Source organism: Strix aluco, chromosome 3, assembly GCF_031877795.1.
Source record: "Strix aluco isolate bStrAlu1 chromosome 3, bStrAlu1.hap1, whole genome shotgun sequence".
Taxonomy (NCBI): Eukaryota; Metazoa; Chordata; class Aves; order Strigiformes; family Strigidae; genus Strix; species Strix aluco.
The window spans coordinates 60,389,042-60,407,149 of NC_133933.1; the positions used below are offsets into that span (position 1 = coordinate 60,389,042).

An 18,108-nucleotide genomic window follows, 5' to 3' on the forward strand; every position below is an offset into this window, starting at 1 on the left:
GGGCGGAGGCAGTGCTCTCCCCCTGGGGAGGTACAGCCTGCTCGTGGCACCAAGCCTTCAGAGGGGAGACAGGGATACACAGGCTTGGCAGAGACTGCTGGGGCGACTGGCAAAGGGTGGGCGTCTCAGCGCGACACCCAAGCTTGTGGAGGATGGGGGTCCCTCAACAGCAGAGGCTGGAAGTGTATCACTGCCAGCAACAAGAAGGTGTTTTCTTCACCTAGTGATGTGCATGTATGGGGCAGGTGCTGGCAATAGGCAAGGAGGAACACGAACTCACTTGAACAAAGACCTGAGCAACATCATCTAAGGTTGCAGCTCACCCTGTTCTGAGCAAGAGTTTAGACTAGGTGACCTCTGGAGGTCCCCTCCAACCTAAATTATTCTCTGAGTCCGCTCTAGATTCAAATTTAATTTTCAGAGTGGTGTTTTAGCACCTGCTGCCTCTGAACCCAGCCATTCTTGATAACATCAGTAGTGCCAAGGCATTTCTAAACAGTCAGTGCTCTCAGTCCCAAGTCACAGGGATTTCCTCCTGAAGACAAAAGAGCCTCACTCACCTGCTGCTGGGACAATGGGGTAATGGCATTACAGAGACCTTCTGTGCCTCTTTATCTCTCTCCTCTGGGCATTCCTTCCTTGACAAGGAATTTCCTCAGAGCCCTGCCTAAAAGGCTTTTTGGGTGAGATGCATTTATCTGTGCAGCAGATAAAACACTGCAGCAGAGGTCACATTCTTCCATCTTTGTCACTGTCATTAAGCTTGCCCGTAAGCTGGTGTCCACACTGGAGATCTACTGTCCTTGCACCTGCACACCACATTATTTATTCTCCTATTACACTGCATGACTACCGAACTAATAACATGAAACTAAACTACAGCCTGGGTGTAGCTTTCCCCTCCTTAGCAGGAAAGCAGACCACTTGGCATCATAGGGGAATGATGAAACGGAGTCCTTTGAGCTTCTTCCTTCTCTGAAAAGTCATATAGCATACTTCTTTTCTTCTTCTTTACAAAGCCATTTTTTTTTCCCACTGAAGAAAACATTTTCAGCCACTGTCTCTTTTAAGCTTGAACACCAAAATATTACCTCCTGGAAATGCCAATATTTTGATATGGACAGATCAGATGCTGACCAGAGCTCTTCCAGGGCTGCGACAGCATCATTTGAGCAGTGACCAGGCCATGCTGAGTATCTCTTCAGCCAAACTTCCAACGGGATGGACCTTTGCAGTCTCTTGCCCTGTCCCATGCCCCTGTGAAGAACTGCCTATGGGCAGGTGATGACAGTTAGACTACTGAAGCTTAACATATTTGTCCCATACCCTCTGGGAAGAGCAGGGTAAGTGAGGAACTGGTGAGGAGAGAAACTATACTACAGGCTGGGTCTGCCTCTCCTGAAACGGCTCCAGGGTGTCCAGCAGTGGTCTCTGCGTCCTGCAGTAATGTGCAGCTACACACTGAGTAACACACTTGTTATTCAAATGTGTGGCCTTTACTGAAATCATCATCAAATTCAAAACTGAAAGTCAATTTCTGCTACTAACGTCATTTTTTAAGTTGCACTGATGTGTGTCTTTATAAACAAATAGGTATTTTCTGATCCAGATCACCTTTGTGATGTGAACATATTAGAGGTTCTGTTCATTTTGTTTCTCAGTGTGATTTTTCTGGGGTATGTTAGCCCCTGGAAAGTAAAGAAAGGGTTTTCTCCCAGCTAAATTTGCAAAATTTATTATTTTCTCATTGTTTCTTCCTATGACATTACCAATGCTGCTTGCAAGCAAACTATTTTTACATGGCTATTTTTGTCATTTTCTTCCTTTTACACTCGTCAGTAGCTTGTTAGGCTGATACATATTGGCTCGTTAGGCATATGCCTGTATTTCTAACAGCATCCTGGGATTTCCTAACACAGTTGGACAGAAGAGGTGGGGGGAAAGCTGAAGATAGCTGGTAAATACAGCTGAGGTGAAGTCAGAGCACTATATTCTCTATCCAGATCTAAGGTATGTTCTCGAGAGCTTCCCATTTCGAGAACACTTATATGATATGTTTCCACTTAGCTTTTATGCCAAAAATATCCCAGTGTGGCTCCACCACTGATAAAAGCAGCAGGAGTGTTCATGTAAACAGGGCTCCAGGCAGCTGCCAGTGCTCCCAGTCGCCGTCTTACACAAACCTGTGAGCAGCCGGCCTGGATCAGATATGGGGAGCCCCTGGCACGGAGGCTGGGCAGGCGGCCCCATTCCCCATCACAGATGCTGGGGACCAGCCCTCCCATCCCCACCTGGATGCCGACTCCCTGGTTGTCCTGCTGCTCCTCAGGTGTAGCCGGAGCAGGTGGCAGCAGCAAAGCTCATGGTCCCTTAAAGGGTCCAACAGAGCCAAGGCTGCAAGGAGCAGATGGGGACAATCGTGAATGGGGCAAAAGATGGCAGGAAAATAGTTCACCAACACAGGCTGAGACACGTGGTTCATCTTTTCTTTACAAATGCATCAGCACTGGCTACATCAATTATAACTACTTTTGGAAAAGTAGTCATTTTTAAAAGTCAGTAAATTAAGCCCTGTCCACAGACTCTGCATTTTAAATCTCATTGTGAAAGTTATCCAGATTTCAGGGAAGTTTAAAGCAGTCATATGTTGGCTGCAATGCTAAAAGAGATTGTCCTGCTATTTGGAAGATCTGTGCTTGGACCTTTCAGTAGTAGTTTCCTCAAAGATGTTTCACTGGAAATAGGTATAGATAACATGCCAGCAGTGCTTTAATTATTACATTTTTGGCTTCCTTGGTTTCATCCTAAAAAATGTACGTGCATGCTTCTGTCAAAAGTTTGAATACTCTTGCCTCAGTGCCAACGCTTGGCAACTTAGGAAGAAGATCATCTGAAGCATATGTGACTCCACTTCACTGGAAAAGCTGTCAAGAGAAACAGATTTCATGCCTAAAAACACTTCGATACAGCAAGAGCCGGTTGCAGTGTTCAGGGCAAAGGTCTGGACAATAACCGCTCTAGCACATGGGCAGAAGATAGAGAAACACAGGCTGACACATGCCAGAGTCAGACCTGTCATTCATCATGATTTCTTCTGTCCAGGCAGAGTATGGAGCATGGTGAAAGGCTAAAAGGGAACTGACCAACCTCTGGGCGAGAGTGAAGATGTTGGATATCTCCCTGAAGGTCTCTATGCTATATTTACTCCAGGAAAGAAAACAAAAGCAAATAAATAAATAAATGCAAAAAGAAAGGAGACGGAAGCTGTGCCCATACTAGGGATTAAACAGGGCTGGGACACTGGCCCATGGCTGCCTGCACCACAGATTTGCAGAGATGTGATTGTTCAGAGCGGGGAGAAGTTAGGTGTGTACAAACAAGCCATACTGCGCTGCTCAACCTTAAAACCAGAAAGCGGTCCCCAGCACATTTTATTTCACCGTATAGGTGTAGACAGAGAGTTCCAGCAGAAAAAGAAATCTGCGTGTAGAAAACGACCAGTGACTGGGCAGAGGGGGCCTCACTCAGCTACAGCGTTTGCAGCAGCTGTGCTCTGAGACCACTGGGCACGGAGCAGTGGTGCTGGGCACAAGCAAAAGGACTGAAGAGCAAGTTTAGATGGGAGGAAGAAGGCTGTATTCTAGCTGCTTGCAAAGAAAGCATTTTGTGGTCAGTGAGCAGCAAAAAAAGAGATGAGATGGCACAGACCTTGAACTACGCCACATTTCCCTTCTTGAGAAACTCCCTGGCAAATCCTTCCTGGCAAATCCCTGATCTCCCCTCCCACCATACACGCCGTTCCTGGCCGCTCGGTGTGCCACCCAGGAGACCTCTGTGTCTGCGCCCAGGGTCTGTGGCTGAAGGGGAACCCAAGATGGCCCTGCAGCAGCCCGGCGGGCCTCAGCGCCCAGCGGCGCCTGGAAAGGAGCAGCTGAAGGCAGGAAGAAAGGCAGATTCAGCGGCGAACGGAGGTGGTGCCAGTTCTTCCTCCACCAGAGATGTGGCCATCAAAGGATGACAGTCAGGAAAGGCTGGGAAAGGGCTCCTCACTCCCCTTTTGTGGGTGCTGGCTGAAGGGTGATCCAGGAGCATTAGGAAGCCACGGGGAAGTTCTACAGAGGCTTGGTTAGGCACTACTGAAAGCTCGGGCCTGTGGCTCTTCTCCCTGGAGCTGCTGGGCACCTCGAGTGCTCTGTGTCTCTGGCCTCAGAGGCTGCCTGGAGGCCAGAGCATATTAGATATTGCTCCTGCACTGAGGACCAGAATGTTCTGCCTATTGGCATGCAGCTCCCTGGCAACTCTGGCCTGGCAAAGCTTAGGGTTAACTACCACTTTTGGTGGGTTTCATTTCCACCTCCCTGAACCAGGTGACGACACAACTGATTTTCACTCCCTTCTTTCTTTTGCTGCTCTCCTGTAAAACAAATGCCCTAGTACTAACTTCCCAGAGATGAGGAACAAATAAGGAAATATTAAGAAAACTGTTGGAAAGGTAAGTGGTTTTAGGACAACGTGCTCCTGATGTGACACATGCACATATATAAGAGAAAAGGCTGACCTGAAAATGAGCGAGACTAAGCAGAAGGGGGGAGATGTTGATTCATCTGCGTGATCCATGACAGCAGTTTTGTTCTGTTGAACACTAACGACGCTGGTAGGTTCTGGTGTTAGCTAAGGGGAGTTGCTGCAGGGGGTTTTCAGTCACTAACTTGATATGTCTTGATTTTTTTAGGGGAAGAACTGACCAGTGTGTGGAGATCAGGCAATTTGTAGGATGGATTTTTAAGACAACACTTTTTTTCTGAACGAATCGGTGTTTTGGTGGGTGAGGACTGGTTTAAATGTTCTAAAGGAAATTGTATATGGTTCTATAGGATGTACTATGAACTCTTCAGATCACACCTGATTTTTAACAATGAATTCCAATAGAGGATGGATAGATTTACGTGTTTAAAAAAAAAGATTTTATACTTACGGTGAAGAACACTGAATGGATCCATTTGCTACCCATTTGGCACACTGTTGGTTTATTTTAATGCATGTGCTATTTCCCTGCTGATGCTTTTGGAAAGTACTGGGTAAGAGCATGCCCGTGTACACGTTGGACCTGCTTTTGTGGAAAAGCAGCTTTGTGTGCTCTGGGCTAGGAGAGAAACTAACGTGTTCTTTGCTTTGCTTGCTTATTACCATGTAATCTGGCATGAATTAATAGAAGGGAACCTGTCCTGCATGACAAAAAAAAGGTGTTTTGCTTTTTTTCTCCAAAGTTGCCTAAGACATAGGACCCTACTTTTCTGCATCAGCTGAAGTCTAGACGTCCTCCTCGTAGCCAGGCCCAGCACGGCTGAGGTCCGCCAGCCCACGGCACGGGAGGCTGGGGGCCCCGGAGCCGCGCCCTGGGCTCCAGAGCCGGCAGAAGCCCCGCGGGGGGCGCAGCCCCTGGGCCGGAGGCCCCCGTGTGTGTCCCCCACCCCGCCCCGAGGGCGCGGGCGGGCGGTGGCTCGTCCCGGTCCCGGCCAGGGCGAGGAGGGGGCTGAAACGCTGAGTCAGCGCTGCGGAGCCGCCGCGAAGGGCCGGGGGCCGGGCGGGCCCCCCCACCCCGGCGGTGCCCGGGAGGGGAGCGGCCCCCGGCCGGCGGGGCGGCGGCGGTGGCGGGCAGGGCGCTGCCCCCCTTGGCCGCTCCTTATCAGCCCGATTTGATGCTGCAAGGCGTGTCCGGGGCTCTGCTCATGTGATGGAGCAAGAGGCAGGCGGGCGGGGGGACCAGGGGAGGAGGTGATTTTCCTCGCTGGCTCTCGCTCTTTTTTTTTTTCTTCCTTTTTTTCCTCCCCTCCTCTCGCTCCCTAAAGGAGTTTGCGGAGAGCCGGGCTCCTTCATTCCCGGCTGCGCCGCCGCCGCCGCCGCCGCCCACCGCCAGCCCCCGCCCGCGGCTCCGCACGGCCGCGGGGCAGCGCCATGGGCGCCGGCAGCTCCACCGAGCCGCCCGCCCCGCAGGACGGGGATGGGGCCGCCGCCGGGCCCCCCCGCACCCCCCCGGAGCCGCTGCCGCCAGAAGAAGCGGCGGTGGAGCCCGCCAAGGTAAGGCTGGGGCGGCGGGGAGCCGGGCGGGGGGGGGGGGGGGGGGAACGAGACGAGACGGGGGGGACGCGGGGCGGTGGCTCCCGCCGCGCCCCTGGCCCGGGGAAACTTTCCCGCCGCGGCGGCGGGCACCTGCCGCGGCTGACGGGCACCCTCCGGGCCGGGCGCGGGGCCGGGGCGCGGCTGCGGGGCCAGGACTGCGCCACGGCCACGCCGCAGTCATAAAACTGCCGGCGGCGGTGGGGCGGGGGGCGAGGAGGGCGGCGGGGGGGCCGCCGCTTTTGTGTGCGGCCGTGGGGGGGGGAAGGGAGAGAAGAGAAGGGCCGCACCCACCCGCGGCGGGGTCTGCGCCAAGAAATCTCCTGACTGCGGTCCTGCAGCCGGCTCGCAGCGCTACCCGGGGCTCCCGCGGCTCTCCGCAGCCCCCCCCCTCCCCGCCGCCATCCTCTCCCCTCCCGGGGTGCAGGTGGGCGGCGCGTCGGGCGCGGCCGCCCCGCCGGGTTTGCAGTTTCTTCGGCTGGGCGCCAGCGTCGGGGGGCCCCTCGCCCGGGTCCCCCCGCAGCCCGCATCGTGCCCCCCCAGCCTCGGGCTCACCTGAGCCGCAGCTCCCCCGCCCCTTCGCCCGGGGGCGGCGGTGGCCGCGGCGTGGGCTGTAGCCGCGGTTTTCGTGCTCTCCGGTGTCATACCGCATGGTTTTGGGGGGGGGGAAGGGGAGTAACTCGCTAACTCTCAGCCAGTAGGGACTAAAGGAGCTCTAGGTATGTGTTATTTTTAATAAAGACGTGGAAGAATTGAAAGAAATTCTTTTAAAACATGTCTGGTGTTTAAAAATAGATTATGAATGAACCCATTTATCCCTCCGGAATAGGCGCCTTTAGGGGATTCTGGGACTGAAAGGGAGGTTATGTGCATCTACGTGTTTACATAGCGTTGCTTCGGGGTGAGGCGTTAGTTTGTTAGAGAAATAATACCGCGTCATAGCGAGATTCCCTTCCTCAGGGTCTTCGGAGTTCGGGTGCTCAGAGCAGGGATGCTCAGAAGTTGCTGTAGCTGGTGCGTGGGTGTGTTAGAGCTTGAGAACTGGTTATGACTTTGTTTCTTTGACCTTGTGGTTCAGATTTAACTTTCAAGTTGAATTTCCCATAGTTCCTGGCTGCCACTAGACCTCCTTGTGCGTGTTTTGACAGATTTGAAAACCATATTGAGAATGAACTTTTAAATTAGCTGAGATTTATTTTATTTTTCTTTTTTAACCAAATAAGCGTTAGGGATTGGTGTTTGTTAACAAAATATTTAGCACTTGTGTTGGGCAATTTTAGAATTCGGATGCTGAAATTTAGACCCAAGTGAGTTTATAGAAGACAAGCATTTGGCTACTGTGCTTGTTTAAAAATGAAGATAATGTAACTTTGAAGAAGTTATGGGAACTAAGACCCAAAAAAAAGAGAATACCATCAATTCTGTTCTCAAATACAGATTCTTATTAATACTGTGTTTTATGTCTTCTATGCTTTAGGAAAAATGTTTTTTAATAGATTTTTTTTTTTTACTTTGTTATTTAAGTAGAACTGTTTAAGGGTAGGGAAGTTCTATTACCATTTCACTGCTGTAAGAAGTTGTATTACTACTGTTCTAAAACAGCAATTTTTGCCTTCCATTACATTAAATAAAAAGAAAAATAAGTTTTAATGAAGTTTGGTCGTACTTTTTTTGTGTCTCATTTAGACTGTTCTTACTACAGTAGGGTAATTTCATGCAGATTTGTGACACAATTTTTCATCGTTATTCCTTTCAGCCCTTTGAATTTGAAAATTACCAGATCCTGCAATGCCCCTGGAGAAATCTGTCAAAGAGCTAATTTGTTTGCAGAAGATACAATGGGGACATTTTTGAAGGATGGTCATCTTTCTTGTGCTTTCCAAATTAAAATGCTTATCACAACCCCCTCTTTTAGAACAAAACTTTGAAAACTGACTTTAGTGGCATCCAACTTGAGTGAATCTTGGCAAGTCAATCACAAATAAATTGTCTAGGCAACTAGCCTAATATAGGTTAAAATCTTACAGCAGTTGTGCCTTTTTGTCATTTGAAATTTCTTGAAATATTTAATCAGGTTTCTTTCATGACACAGTTATATTTTGTAGAAGATGAAAAACCTTTTTGCCTTTTCTTCTAGAAAGGGCTAAATGTAGAGTCTTTAAGCTGTTTTGTTACTCACATGTGACTCTGTGTCCAGATACCAGCTTTTGAGGTGTCCTGGTTACTGGGAGGGGGAGTGTATGTTTCAATGTTTCTCACTTATACAGCCCAGGAGCTGCGAGAGACCCTGCAAAGCACTTGGTCTACAGTGCGAGAGAGATTTAGGAGCCTTTGGGTGTTGGCTCCCAAGTACTGCAGGTTAGATGTGGGCTCAGTGGGTTAGGACCTCAGCTGTTCACCCCATTCTTTCACAAGTTGCTTGTGAATTACACATAAAGCAGCTCCAGAGTTTCCAGTCCAGCATGTTTCTGGGATTTGAAATTGGTGGGGTTTTTTACTGTAGCAGACAGGGTTTAAACTCTGGCAGTGGAGGAGCTGCTCCTTATCTTGCATAGCCGCCCCGCTGCGGGAAGCCCCCTCTGCAGGGGAGCGTGACAGATCCTGGAGGTACTAATCCATTTGCATGGCTGAACTGCATTCATCAGATATGTGAATCAACACCCAAAGTCCTGTTGAAATCAAGGGACAGGGTGTGGTCCCACAGAAGGCTGGTCTATCTGATGGAGTTATCTCCTTGCTGTTTGAGCAGCCATAGTCTTTTCCCCCTCCTTTTCTTCCTCCCCTGTCCCCCTTCCCTGTCTTGTCCCAGGTGATATAGTCCCACTTTGCACCGTGTCTGGTCCTCACCTCCTCAACTTGCCTTTATGTAAGCAGATTGAACTCACTAACCCTTCAGGAAACAGTGGATTTCTTTCCTTTTTTTTTTTTTTTTTTTCTTTTTTTTGGGGGGGGGCAGTCCCTTAATGTATTGGTGAGTTCATATCACTCCAACGATGCCCAGGTGAGATCCAGAGCTGGGCCGAGGCAAACATCTGCAGCAGGGCAGGAGGGGAAATGGAAAAACCTTCCGTGTTGGTGGCAGTGAGCTGGTAGAAGCTGTCTGCTTGTGAAACCTCCCCATCAGACTGCCCTGAGCAGCACAGAGGCCTGAAGCTTGGCCTGAGAAAGATTTAACAGATTTCAATAATAATAATGCTAGAAGTATGAACAAGATCTTTTTCGTCTCCCAGAGGAGACCAGACAAACCTTGGGTGTGTCCTGGACTGACACAAGCTTTGAGGTGTCTGATGGGATGGGTCCTGTGCTCCTGCCTCCTTCCTGGGACACCTGCGGCTTCCCCTTTGCTGCTTCTGGCACTGGGCGAGCTTGTTCAAGGAGATAACTGCTAACCCTTAGCTGTTCAGCTTCTTTGGCAAGGTCGCTCCCTGCTGATTTAGCAAGATGCATTGGCTTCTGGGACTCGGGCAGCAGAAACAGCAGGTACAGGGGAGCAGGCAGGACCTTGTGACTGGGATTGGGCAGGGAGCTTGGTGACGCTTCTGTTGGTGGTTGCACATGGTTAAATTGGTTTGGGCATCTCCATCTCTGGATGAGCTCTGTCTCTGATCATAGCAGTGATACACCTCTCCCTCAATTTCCATTTGGATGCTGAGCATCAGGAAAAGCTGGAAAAAGATGCCAGCACGCTGCGTTCTGCAGTGGTGCCCTCCGAGGTCCCACGGGGTGGAGAGCAACTATGAGCCACGTGGGTGACGCAAGGAGAGCTGTGTCATCCTACCAATATCTCGGCTAAGGCAATTGCCATCACCACCCCCACTTTTATTTGGAAGCCCAAGATACTAGATTTAATACAGGTTTCTTTCTTGCAGCCCTGCTGAGGGAGAAGTGTTGGAACAGCTACCTGAAACAGCGTAGGGAAACTTTTAAAGAGTGAATCTGGAAGAGTACTGGTGTGCTAATAAGCTATTCTTGCAGCAAAATCAAGGTTTGGCAGAGATATTCTTTTACGGGAATTGATGCCTTTAAAATGTCATGTGGTGAATTCCTGGCTTGCTTGCATGCCAGGGCCCCCACTCAAGAGCAGTGAGTTGTTCAAATTGTGTTTTCGGGATGGTTCCCATTTCTGAGTAGTAACTTGATTATGCTACCTGCCTTGTAATGAGAGCAAGTGTCTGCTAGACAGTAAATATTTGGAACTGTCTCTTCTAAAGAGGTTACCAGCTGAGATGTCAGAGTGTCTTATTGTCTGAGTGCCTGACAAATAACAGCTGGGACAGACTTACATCTGCTGTTTAAACAACTGCGTTCTGGTGAGAGAGCTGAGTCAGCCTGAAAATACTACATTAGCGATGGTAAAACTAAGCTTAATCAAGTACCAGAGGCAAGTCCCTAGACTGTGTCTGTAAAAGCCCCAGTTTGAGGCATTCGGTCCGAATGACGAGGCAGCAGGGTTCTCCTGTCAACAGAGTCTGGCTTCCTTTAAGTATTTCTCTTCCCGCTGGGAAGGAAGAGGCTGATGTAGTTTGGTGGTAAGGTTTGGGGGTCCACCCATGCCTGTGGGATGGCTGGGGAGAAAGCATAAAAACGCGTAATTGAAAAAATGCACAATAGAAATTGGTGTCAGGGATCCACCAAAAGTGTGAAATAACCCCCTAATCATACAGGAGATAAGAGGGTGGTGGTAGAGGGAGTGTCCCGGCACTTTGAAAGCCAACGCAATTAGCTTGTGTTTGATGTGATAGAGGCTAAAGAGATGCAAAGAGGAGTGTCGGCTCTTTGAAAGTCCTTCTGGTTGGAAATGCAAGCCATGGTTGTAGTTATTGAAAAGAGATTAACTTGCTTTGTGCTCAGTCCTTGTTTTAACTGATCCTTAGGGTCTGGATGAGTTGTACCTATGTGAACGCTCAGGTAAGGTGGTGTCCAAGAACTGCTATGCAGAAAGATCTGAAAGATGTGAGACCTGGGAAGGAGCTTAAGGAATCAGGCTCAAGATGTGGACCAGGGTGACAGGTTGGGAGTAATGCTTCCTTCACAGGTTGCAAAAAGAGAGCACAGAGATGATTTGGGAGCAAAACCTGTCAGTTTTGGTTTAGCCGTGTGGATTTCAAGGGTAGTTGTCCATCAGGAGGTGTCACAACAAAGTCAGGCTGGGAGTTAGGACAGAAGAGGGTAGATCTGAGGGAATGAAAGGTAAAGAGAAGTCTCTTGGCTTTGACTGCAGGAGATGTTACGCTGAAATAAGGTACCGAAATTAACTATGCTGTTATGTGCCTTATAGAGTGAGGGCCTTCTGTTTTCTCCACCTGGAATTTGCAGTGTCCCACGGCCCTCTAATGCCTTAACTAATGCAAAACAAGACAAACTGCTGTGAACAAAGAGTTGGAATGACCTAAATTCAGGGGTTTTTTCTCAAATGTTGGTGTTTGAAGATCTTTTTAATGAAGCAGTGTGTGTTAAGAGAATACCCCCTGAGCAGACCAACAGTGCTGCAAGCTTTCCCAAAGTTTCAAAATCAAACTTCAGGAAAAATATTACAGACCATTATGTTAGTTTGCTCAGTTGTTCAGACAGCTGGATCTGGCTATTTTAGTAATCTAATGTAGAATCAGTGTAGCAGGATTAACAGAATGAGGCAAAATTAACTCTGGTGTGTTTGGGCCTGGTGTGAGGAATCCCTGGAATGATTTGGGACTGGTACAAGGAATGTTGGGAATGGTGGTGATTGCTGGTGGGGGAAGAAGCTGGGTGCTGCTACCCCCTCCAGAACAGTGCATGAATGAAGCGTGCGCTAATGTACAGTGAGAGATCAGGGACCTGCTGTTCATCCATATCTCATGTAATTCTTTGTGTTAGTTTTCTTCATATGTTTTAAATTTTGTATGCATTTAATGGGGTCCAACAGTTGGACCTAATGTTACATGCAAAATGGAGCAGAAGCTGGTCTTGGTTAGAGTGACATGCGCAACAAGACCTGTGCATTTTAGTCTCGTTAGCTATGTGTCTGCCCTTTGCCTCCGCCTCTGTGGTGGATATGAGGGAAATCTTTAAAAAATACGTGTGTGATGTATAGCAGTGCCATGACAGAAGCTGAAGTGTTGCTTCACTGATGGTCCTTTGTTTTGGGAATGAAGACACTGATGGATCAGTGAACTGGATAGCCAGTTCTCTTTGGTTTCTCCTATGAGATGACACATTCATAAATTAATTAATAATCAAAGGAGAGCAATAAATGTGTGCCACAGAAACCTGATAAATGTTGCTAAACCTGCCAACTGTAATGTCTCATTACCTGCAGATAAATACACAGAGCTGAATAATGAGATTCCTAATACTGTTAATTTTGTCTTTAAGGTTTTCATCCATCTCTCTAAACGTTGATGTTATATTTGTCTAAGCTTTACAATTCTCAATGGAATTAAGAATACAGCTCACTAAATTAGACATAATTGGACTAAACTGTGGTTTAGATCCCTTCAGAGAAATGAAGCAGTTAATATAAGAGAAAATTGAAATTAGTTTCTTTTGAGGACTAATGCAGTGGGACAGACTGCACTGACCCTCATAAAGAGCCTGAGCAACTTTTCTCACAACAGAAAGCTTTTTGTTTAAAAAAAAACCTAGTGATGTTGTGTCTCCCTTCACATTACAATTGCCCCAAAGATGCATCTGTTCTTCTCCTTTGCATGCATTTTAATTTGTGAAAAATACTGTTGTCTTATTAATTTTGATTGTTCAATTATTTAAAGCAGAGCACTTGATGTGAAAATCTAAATTTGCCTTCCTAAGGCCAAGAATCACATCAAACAGAGAATCACCCCAAGAGACTGGGGTAAAAAGGTCCCTATTCCCCCTATTCCCTGACAGAGTAGGGTTGTACTGCAGGTCTTGTCAAATTTGAAAATACTGAGGTTTTTCAAGTATTTACATTTTTACTCAGTTGTGACTGATGAGTCCTGCTTTCAAAACTGAATTTATCTACAGAGTGAACAGGGATTATACTGATACTAGCTGGTAGTAAAAACTGCTTATAGTCTTACATTTAGTAATGTTTTTACATTTAAATCTGTTCTTCATACTGGAAGGTATCACAGCATTTTACAGATTCAAAGGGTTATCTGCTAGATCCAGTGACTTCTGAATTTTGGGTACAAATCTTTGGGATGATAGTCACTTTTCCTGAATGCATCACGACTGTAGAATAAACTCAGAGCTGGGGGAATATTAAGTGTTACCATAGTTAATATTTTGTCATAACACTCAGGGCTCAATTTAAAAAGGAGACAAGTTGTACTGCATTGGGTACTCAGTCCCTTTGTACGCTGGTTCTTTGCAGAGTCCACAGGTCCATATTAGGTACTTAGGCAAAGGGTAGACTTCGAGTGTCGAGTGTCTATACATGTGTGTCTATACATGTGTGTCTATACATATGACTCTAGCTTTATGGTTTGCTGACTGGGGGAGGTTTGGAAAGAAAGGCAAGAAAATCTTTTAATAACATGAGAAGTGCCAAGATATTCAGTGCTGTTATCTTTCTTGTGAGTTCAAAGAATTGTTGGTGCTAATTCTGAGAGTGTCATCTTGAAATATTCATCCATGGATTTATCTTCAGATAGCCCAGTGCCCTTAGAGCCAGTAAAGTTAAGGTTGTTCTTGTGTTTGCAGGACTAGGAGTTGTCTTACAAGAATGAATGAGTAAAAGTTGTTATTAAAAAAATAATTGTCCTTTAATAAAGAATCTCAAAGCCCTTTAAGAATTAGGTTATTTTCTGTGTCTATTTGTTGCCAGTCTTTAATCAGTTACTACCATTCAGTTAATGCTGTGTGCAACTGCAGAAGAGCTTCCCAGAGTTTACATGCCTTTGTTCAGTGGTGTGGAATTTTTATTCCTCCTGAGTTCCTGTGTTTTAGATTTATGAGAAGCATGATGTGAGAAGCGGGAATGTAATCTCAGTGTTGAGCCATTCCGTATTTCTTCTATTTAATATCTGGTCTCAGCATGTGAAATCTCTGAAGCCAAATTATTCCATCTGTGGTATTGGCAGTAGAGCAGAATGGGGTTCTTTTTCGTGAGGTGGATTATGTGGCTGTGAAAGGCAGCTTTGAGGAGCGCAGCAACACCAGGTGGAAACAATTTGGCTTAATTAAGGGCTTCTGAACTGAAAATTGGGAACCCGAACGCACACTTCGTTTGTTGCCTGTGGAAGCAGGGGTATGGTGCTTCTCTCTGATCCTGCCCGACACGTGAAAAGGGGGTTGAATGATAAGAGGAAAGGCGTTTGCCCAGCACTTTGCATGTTGATTTGAAATTCTGTTGCAGTGGGCTAATTGCTAATAAACATAAATAAATGGATCTCCCCCATCGGAAGCTTGTTTTAGTGGATTTTGGAAGAGAATTGTCAGGAATGTGGTGTCTTTCTGATCCCAGTTTGGCAATTCAAGTGTTTGGATGTTACATTACACAGAAAAATGGGATGTATCTGGGATTCCTTTGCTTAATTAACAGGGCTTGAATGGCAGTATTTTGGGAGTACAGCTGAGTAATAAGACAATGATATGTAATTAAGGTTTGCTGTTCTACCAGAGGAACTTTAAATCTACGCTTCAGGAATAGAGATTTAAGACATGGTTAATTAGTTGAAATGGCTTCTGTTGGAAGGTAAAACAATCAGTTGGAAAGCTAGTTAATGAAACAAATAATTAAAGGGTAGGGAGGTATTTTTTAATGACCATGATGCATTTCATAAAAATATGCTTCTGAAAGTATCTTCCTTGTGATATGGCAAGCCAATGCAAATTCTGCAGATTTTTTTTTTTACACATATTAGCACATCTAGAAAAATATTTCAACTGTCGTACTGCAGAGTCCCAAAGAACTGCCAAGCTTTTTCCCCCCATAACAGTTATCTCTGCCTAATAATTGAGGTGCAAAAATTCTAGATTTAGTCCCAGTTTCACTGAATTTCCTCATGGGATTTATATCTATATTTATATTCTGCTTTCTGTCCTGAATAGTTCAGTTACTTTGTAGTTGTATTGTTTAGGATGAGAAGATAAGCACATCAGCAAAGGAGCAGTACCAAAGGCTGCAATGTAGACAGGATTCATGCAGATATCAAAGCAATTGTGCCACGCATTTTGAAGAATGAAAAATATCTATCCATCAGCTAGATTCACGTCACCCTGGAGTTTTCCTTCATGCTAGAAATCAATTCCTACACAAGGTTGTAGGCCATTGTCTGTAAGACTTGCTTCTTCCACATATTTCATGCAGGAGAACAGTAAAATAAATAGTCCCGGATTATGTCTTGCGTTTTGTTGGTCTTTTTCCCCACAAAAGTACTTTGATTTATTAAAGTTAGTAATTTTGAAAGGGAGGAATACTAAAAAACCCACAGAAGCACTTATTTCCCCAAATGCTTGCAGATAGATATATATATATGCAAATTGAGAATGAAAGAACAATATTCTGTGTGGGGAAAAAAACCTGGCCTACTACTGATGTTACTTTTATTTTTTTCATTCTCTCTTTCTCCTTCCCTACCATCCTTCAACCAATGCTTGACCATACAGGTCTTAGAGGCAAGTTTACCAGTACCTGATGTTACTGAAGACAATTTGGAGCATGATGCCCCACCACAGGAGCCGCAGCAGCCAGGAGCTGTTACAGCACCTCAGGAGCTGGATGGGCAGCAGCCAGAGGTGGCTTCACCCCTCCAAGAACCACCCAGAGAGCAAGCAGAGGCTGCTGGAACAACGAGTGAGTAAAAACCTGTATTCACTGGACAGATCATAGAGGCCTGGATGCTAAATGGCGTGAGAAGTTTAAATGGGGCTCAGCTAGCCATCTCCTAGCAAGCAGGCAGTTACTCAGGTGATCTCTTGGTTGCTCAAGTGCTTCTGCTGGGGCACTGTTTTGTTGGGATGTTTTCTCTATAGCAGAGTTCAGATAACAAATGGGTTGTGGATTGAAGGTGTCAGTGTGGGTGGCGGGGGTTGCTGCCCATTTCCCCCTTGGGGACGGTTCTCTGCTCTCAGTGCACCCTGCGGTGCCTCTGCTTGCCTGCTGCCAATCTCTCGACCATTCACCTGGAGGAACAGCTCAGTTGCCACTTCTTATGTTAGGAGTTTCTGCTGCATAGTCCTGTCTCTTCCTTCACAGGGCAGAAATCCTTTTATGTTCATTAATTAGTGACGTTAATAATAATAAACTATTTTGCATTCACAGGAAGGGACAGGCTGCCGATCCGTTGGCTCTACCTTGATTAAAGTTCTCTTTCCTACTGCTTTTAATCAGATTTGCGTTTTGACCACAAAGCCTTTCTCATTCCTGTCTGCTCTGCCCTAGGAATCTCTTTCTTGCCTTGCTGCACAGTCAGAGACGTGCTGCTCTTTCTCCGGTGCAAACTGGCAGCCCACCTCTCCTGCCCCCATCAGCCTCTTGTTGCTGTTCCCTTCCCTCCGATTCTGTTTGCAGCCGCAGGGTGAGAGATCCGTTTCAGCCACGCCGCTGCACGCTGACCTTTTTGGCAGGGGTGCTAAGAGGGAGGGATAGTTAACCAGTGCTGGTGTGAGAGAGCAGGAGAGGGATGGGGAAAGGCTAGGATGGAGCACATGCTTCAGTGTCAGCCTGTAGAGCAGCTTAAGGCATTTGTGTAGCCCTTGGTGTACTTTGGGGTTTGAATTCTAGTAAAGGCAATTCTTTGCCACACCTTCAGATGAACTGCCATAACACGATTATCCCAGTGGAAGGCTGCCGTATTTTGTGCTGAACTTTTGCGCTTTTTTAAAAAATCATATTGGTAGAGGCTTTTGGCACTGTAGAAATGGGATGCAACGTGTTTTATCTTTCACTCATGATAAACACGGCTTCTCTTAAAAATTTTACTCTTAAGTGGATAGGGATGGAGAAAGGATACTCATTAAACAGAGTCATGAAGGAAGAGAAAATAGCGATGATTTGAAGTAGTGTCAGAAGATTTCATGTCGGTATTCAGCTTCTGGATCAAGTAACAGAGAAGGCCTTTGAAAGGGCATGAATTTCAAGTTAATAGTCAAAGGTTATCAATCTTGCTGAATAATTCTGGGTTGTAGCTTCAGTTGTACAGAAACTGCGTTTCTAGGATGTGTAACGAAGAAGAGGTGAGAAGCTTCCTTTGAATGCAGATACTTACATGTGACCAAATGCATGACGTGTTGTGGACGCAGATAGCGTTAGGAATTTGTGTGTGAGTAGATCGCCTGAAAAGTCTTCGCTTTCTTTGATAATCAACTCCTGTGTTTTTTTCCTGCTGCTGTTTTAATCAGGATTTATTTAACCGTTGTCAGTGGAACCAAGCCTACAAGGTAGCATAATTTATGTGAAAGGGAAAACAGTTCTACAGGTTTGCTCTCAAAGTAAAAAAGCCCTTTATGGAGGCAATGCAGCGTGTATTTGCTGGTAACAATAGCTGAAAATTACATCATCTGTAGAGACAAAGAAAACCTGTCCGGTCAAGCATTGAAAAGATAGTTCTTCAAGTAAAGACTATATTCAGATATTCATAACTGTTTATATCCACCCCTCTGGACCTTACAGAGTCTGGTCCACCTGTCTTTAGGCAGATGAATAAAGGTGGGGAAGAGGTATCTCTTAAATGCTCCATGCAGAGAGATCTCTCCAGGTAGAGAAACATACCATTTTAGCTCTACACTTCTTCACGTTCCCCACTCATCCTTTATTTCATCTTGGTTGCAAAGTCTGTGAAGTGAGAAATAAAGCATTGTGACACTGAGCACTGAGGCAACACAGGTAATTGCCTCCAGTAAAAGAAAGTTTATGATTGAAGGGTTTTTGGGAGTTGGTTGGTTTCTTCTTGTCGTCGTTATTTGAATCTCGCATTCAGAAGACAATTTGAGAGATGATCCAGGCTCATCAAAATTGCCACTCTCAGATTAAATGAACTGGGAGGTCTGGTAAATTAAGTGGGAAGTTGGTGCTGGCAATCAGAGCCA

At 46.3% G+C, this 18,108-nt stretch overlaps 1 protein-coding gene across 1 annotated transcript in view; it reads left to right on the plus strand.

Moving 5' to 3' along the window:
- Positions 1 to 5,447: 5,447 nt before the first annotated feature.
- Positions 5,448 to 18,108, plus strand: part of AKAP12 (A-kinase anchoring protein 12) — a 31,918-nt gene continuing 19,257 nt past the window's right edge. The window contains exons 1-2 of the mRNA XM_074818756.1: positions 5,448 to 6,078; positions 15,688 to 15,874. Coding sequence (XP_074674857.1) covers positions 5,956 to 6,078; positions 15,688 to 15,874 — 310 coding nt within the window. The 5' untranslated portion in view covers positions 5,448 to 5,955. The remainder of the gene's footprint in view (positions 6,079 to 15,687; positions 15,875 to 18,108) is intronic.